We start from the raw sequence: 6,000 nt of genomic DNA, 5'->3' as shown, positions 1-6,000 counted from the left end.
GGAGTCAGAGGTAGCCAAGATTGCGCAATATCAGCAACAGTGGACGTGGGAGGCTATTCCTCACGTCCAGAATGCTTTTCTCATGTCGTTTCCTAGTGAAGAGGTGCTTCTGAGAGTAACCGGGTTTACGGTCTTCATCAAATCACATAACGTAACACTGGAGTTCAAGGCATGGCAGTCCGAGGATATCCCATATCGTTTTGAGTTGATTCCGATTTGGGTGCATGTTCATGGAGTACCTCACGCACTTCGGCATTTCTTAGGACTTTGGGCTATTGGTTCTGTTATTGGCGCCACCTTGGATGTCGATCTCCTTTGTTTGCGCCGCCGGGGAATTGTTCGGATACAGGTGGGCGTGCTTAATCTGGACGCTTTTAAGATGAGTACTCTCAACTCCCTCTCGTCGGACGTGGTTGTTCAGAGAAAGGGATATGAGTTCCGGTATACTTTGGAGGAGGATGACTTCCAAGTGGATGATGATTTTGTGCCACGAGTTTGGGAGCAAGACGACGATTCTGAGGGTGACAAGGGACATGACAGAGAGGATACGTCAAGGCCTAATGACATGAGCAAGAGGCCGAAAGGATCCTCTTCTACCACTCACACGGAGGCCACTACAACCATGGGAGGTGTTGCTCCGATGCAGATAACTTCAGCCATGATCGTTCCTTCTGGTGCACCCTCACGGCCGGTGGCGGTGGGAAAATTAATTGCCGTTACGCCACCAAACCCTCTCCGGAGATCATCATCTAATCTTGTGCTGCAGCCTATGCGGAGTACGACACCGTCAGGTGATCAGTTAGATGTGGACAACTTGGCGCCAGGGTGTGCTTCCTCACCGTCTCGCATACCTACGCTACCTACTCTGTCGGCATCATCACCAGCTGCTTCCGGCGTTCGACCTCGGGGCGACGAGTCGTCGGCGTCTCTAGAGACAGGGACTCCGAGGGTGGATGCTACGGATGAGGTGGTGACTCCGACCTCGGCTTCGTCGCGGCTGTCTAGCCGTCGCGGAGTGATTTTTTCCCCGGCGGTGAGGGCGGATCACGACCTTGCGATGGCAGATCTTCGAGCGCTGTCGTCCGCGCCTCCTTCGCCGGGCGGTGTGGAGGCCTCTTCGGCGACCGAGGAGGAGGAGGGTAGGCTGCCTCCTACTCAGTCTGCTTCGGCTACGCCGGAGCCATCTACACCACCTTGCAGGGCCTCCGAGACGCTAGTTGCCACTGTGTCGACGACTACATCTCTCAGACGCAGTGGCCGCCATTCAGTTAACGCTGACGGGGCTTTAGCTACTGACGAGGACTCCATGCGGAAGGCCATGCGTAGAATGGCATCGCGGAACCTCGACTTTGATGGTACGTCTACTAGTAAATCTTTTCTCTCTTTTGATAATGCCAAAGTTTCTTCAAATATTACTAGTCTTGGTATCTCATTAGGAAGAAAAAAAAACAGCAGTAGACTTTTCCGTTAAGGCTCTTAAGCAAGTGGAGTTCGACTGGCTTACGGTTGCTCCTAAATCGCATATTTTGGATCCCTTAGTATCAGATGGGGACGATGAGGAGTCGGATGCCAATCATGAAGGCAGACTCCTCTCTCATTTGGTCATAGATGCAACTGAGGTAGACTTGGATGACACCACGCGCGACACTATGCTTTGTGAGCTCGTTGCGTCGGTACGCAAGAACAAGTCTAATTCAGGTAGTAAAAAGGGACGGCCAAAAAAGAAGGCAAAATTTTACAAACACAAGAAAGGTTCATCATGAAAGGAATGTTTTGGAATAGCAGAGGTCTTGGTGACTTGGTTAAACATAAACATATTTCCGATTGTGTTAGGGATTATGCTCTCGACTTTGTGGCAATCTCTAAGTGTGGCAAGCGTGACTTTCCAACACGTGATCTCGACCATTTTTCATGTGGTAAAGATTACGAGTGGCATATTTTACCGCCTTCTGGGAGGTCTGGGGGTATTCTGTTAGGCATACACTCCACTTACTTGGAACTTCTTTCGACTTTGAAGGGGGGGTATCATATTAAATTCAACATTCGAAATAAATCTGATAACTTCATTTGGAGTTTGGTTGCTGTTTATGGCGCCGCTCAAGATGAGTTTAAATCGGCCTTCCTCAAGGAAATTGTCAATATCTGCCGAGAAAACCCACACCCAATGATACTATGGGGATTTCAATATTCTCCGATATCAGCAGGAGAAAAACAATGACAGGTTCGACACTAGATGGCCATTCCTTTTCAATGTTGTTATTGATAGTATCGATTTGCGGGAACTTACCTTATCTGGGCACCAATATACCTAGGCCAATAACAGATCTATCCCAACTTTCAAAAAATTAGACCAGCTGCTCGTTACCACCGACTGGGAATTTAAGTACCCCCTAGCTTCGGTGAGAGCACTGGAGAGAATTGAGGCTTTATCTGATCATGCTCCGTTGCTAACTGATTTCGGTCAACCTGCTCCCAGTAATAGCCGCCATCAGTTCAAATTCGAATTGGGATGGCTCACTAGAGAGGGTTTTCATGAGTTGGTAAAAAAAGTGTGGCAACGCCAACCTCGTGGTGACACACCAATTCAACGATGGAACAATCGCATCCGTGCGCTGCACCAATTCCTTCGTGGTTGGGCCAAACACACCGCAGGGATTTATAAGAAGGAGAAGTTGCGACTCTCTACCGTAATTGACTCCTTAGATAAGATCGCGGAGGTGAGGCTCCTTTCTGCCACGGAGATTGAGCAAAAAAAGTCATCTCAATGAGCAGCTAGCCCGCCTTTTACGCGAGGAGGAAATAAAATGGTACCAAAGGTGTAAGACTGACTCACTGGTTCTTCGGGATGATAATACGAAATACTTCCAAATGTTAGCCAATGGCAAACATAGGAAGAAACGAATCTTCGCTCTAGATCAGGGGGAGGGTCGAATTGAGGGGGAGGCCTCACTAAAGAACTTCATTACTAAGTATTATAAATATTTATTCGAGCCGTCTGTGAACACTACTATTGAGATGGATGAGTCCATTTGTCACGACATTCAGCAAGTATCCGCTACGAAAAATGAATTCCTAACCTCTCCATTCTCCAAGGAGGAAATTCGAACGACGGTTTTTCAGATGGAACATAACAAATCTCCGGGTCCGGATGGTCTTCGACGGAGTTCTACCAAAAATTCTGGGACATGTTAAAATCAGACTTGGTTCAGTTGTTCAATGAACTACATGCTCATAAACTTGACATTTCCCGCCTAAATTTTGGGGAAATTATTCTTCTACCCAAGACGAAAGATGCTAGTCGGATTCAACAATATAGACCGATTTGCTTACTCAATGTAAGTTTCAAAATCTTCACCAAGGTGGCGACTAACCATCTGAATGGGGTGGCTGATCATGTAGTCAAACCAACCCAAACAGCATTCATGCAAGGGCGAAACATTTTGGATGGTGTTGCTGTCCTTCATGAAACGGTCCACGAGCTTCATCATAAAAAATTGAATGGAGTCATTTTTAAAATCGACTTCGAGAAAGCTTATGATAAAGTAAAGTGGCCCTTTTTGTTACAAACATTACGTATGAAAGGGTTTTCTGATACTTGGTGTCGATGGGTTGAGAGCTTTGTGTCCGGAGGTAGCGTAGCTATTAAGCTAAACGACGATATAGGCAACTATTTCCAGACAAGGAAGGGGCTCCGTCAAGGGGACCCCGCATCACCCATTCTGTTTAATATTGTGGCTGATATGTTAGCTATTCTTATTGAGAGGGCCAAGTTAGCAGGTCAAGTCACCGGGGTCATTCCTCATTTAGTAGAAGGAGGCCTATCAATTTTACAATATGCGGATGACACCATTTTGTTCCTGGACCATGACTTAGAAAAGGCCAGAAACCTTAAATTGTTGTTATGTGCCTTTGAGGATCTTTCTGGACTAAAGATTAATTTTCATAAGAGTGAACTCTTCTGTTTTGGCGAGGCTGCAGAAGTTTCACAAGATTATGCTGAAATCTTTGGTTGTCAACTCGGACAATTTCCAATTCGCTATCTGGGTATCCCTATTCACTATAGGCGACTGACAATAGCTGAATGGAAGCATGTTGAAGAGAGACTGGAGAAACGTCTGGCCAGTTGGAAGGCCAAACTCTTGTCCTATGGAGGTCAACTAATCTTGATCAATTCGGTCCTTACCAATATGGTTCTTTATATGTTATCTTTTTTTCATCTCCCAAAAGGAGTGCTCCAGCGTCTTGACTATTATAGATCAAGATTTTTTTGGCAGAGCGATAATGAAACCAAGAAGTATCGTTTGGCAAGGTGGAACGTATTATGCCGCCCTAAAAGCCAAGGGGGGCTTGGAATCCAGGATCTTGAGATAAAAAATATAGCACTGCTCAGCAAATGGGTATATAAATTACTCACTGAGAACGGTGTTTGGCAGGAAATCATTCGTAATAAATACGTGGGTTCCAAAGCAATATCCCAAGTCTACTGGAGACCCGGAGATTCACATTTTTGGAGTGGGGTGATGAAAGCTAAAGAATTCTTTTTCCAGTTTGGAATGTTTTCGGTTAGGGACGGCTCCCAGATACGTTTCTGGGAAGACACCTGGTTGGGGAACAACCCCTTAAATGTGCAATACCCAAGTTTATATCGAATAGTTAGACATAAGTTTGTCATGATTAAACAAGTGATGGGACAAGCTAACCCTAGTATTTCTTTTCGTCGAACCCTCATTGGTCCTCGATTGGCAGCATGGGATGATCTGCTAACCCGACTGGGAGGCATCCAACTGTCAGTGGAACCAGATATCTTTAAATGGAAATTGCATCAGAGTGGTAAGTTTTCGGTTAAATCCATGTACGATACACTGGTTCATAACGAGGTACCAATAGATAATAGGAAATTGTGGAAGCTTAAGATTCCCATAAAAGTGAAAATTTTCCTATGGTTTTTCACTAAAGGAGTTATCTTAACTAGGGACAATTTGGCACGACGAAACTGGCTAGGTTGCAAAAAATATGTTTTCTGCCACCATGATGAGTCGATTAAGCACTTATTTTTTGAATGCAAGTTTGCTCGATCGGTATGGGCCATTGTCCAAATAGCTTCGAATCTATACCCTCCACGTAGTGCACGTAATATGTTCGGCAACTGGTTGAGGGGAATAGATAAACAATTTTCTAAACACATTCTTGTGGGGGCGGCTGCCTTATGTTGGGCACTCTGGCTCACTAGGAATGATATTATTTTTAACCATAAATGTGTTTCTTCTCCTATGCAGGTTATTCATATATGCTCGCGATGGCTCCGTATGTGGTCTATCCTGCAGCGGCCGGAGGACAGAGACCTTTTTATGACGGCGTCTACATGGCTGGAGCGTTCGGCCAGGGAGATTTTCTATCCCCATGGATGGCGGTGTGATCTTCGAATTGGATTGGCCCTGCTATAGGCTTGTTTTATTTTTACTTGTGGCTGTTTGGCCATATTTTTTTGATCTAGACTTGTTCAAACTTTTGGCTGTGTGCATCTAGCTATGGAGAGGCCGGGTGATCTTTGATGCGTCTGTATCAACTCGATATTTCAATTCAATGAAAAGACCTTTATCAAAAAAAATGTTCTACCAAGACCAACTATTGGCAGCTATAAGGAATATGTTGTCTTGATACTACAAGCTCTTTCAGTCTCGTGTGAGTTTTTTTGGAGAGCTTTAAACTGAGGCAACGTATGGACCATTACAAAATTGAAGATAAAGTGTGAACCATAGATTTGTCGTCGAATTACATGTGGCTTTAGGATAGTTGAATTCCTTACATGCTCTAAATCTATGTGAAATTTGTAGCCACACAGATGCACTCAGTCGCACCTTCGCTCCAGGTTAATTACAAGATTGAAGATAAAGTGTGAACTATACACCTACTGTCGAATTACACATGGCTTTTATAAAGTTGAATTCCTTACATCTGGCTTTAAGATGATAGAGTATCTTTGTTTCACTCGTGAATATG

The 6,000-nt window shown here is 44.8% G+C and overlaps 1 protein-coding gene across 1 annotated transcript; it reads left to right on the top strand.

Moving 5' to 3' along the window:
* Positions 1-769: 769 nt before the first annotated feature.
* Positions 770-5,416, top strand: LOC147959895 (uncharacterized). The gene is made up of 2 exons (XM_087532990.1): positions 770-1,355; positions 5,277-5,416. Exons 1-2 carry the CDS (start codon positions 770-772, stop codon positions 5,414-5,416), a joined length of 726 nt encoding a protein of 241 aa, XP_087389116.1.
* Positions 5,417-6,000: the final 584 nt, after the last annotated feature.

Source organism: Triticum urartu, chromosome 7A, assembly GCF_056163025.1.
Source record: "Triticum urartu cultivar PI428250 chromosome 7A, HENAU_Tu73, whole genome shotgun sequence".
Lineage (NCBI taxonomy): Eukaryota > Viridiplantae > Streptophyta > Magnoliopsida > Poales > Poaceae > Triticum > Triticum urartu.
The sequence above is the reverse complement of the archived record's forward strand: the minus strand, read 5'-3'. Positions and strand labels throughout refer to the sequence as shown.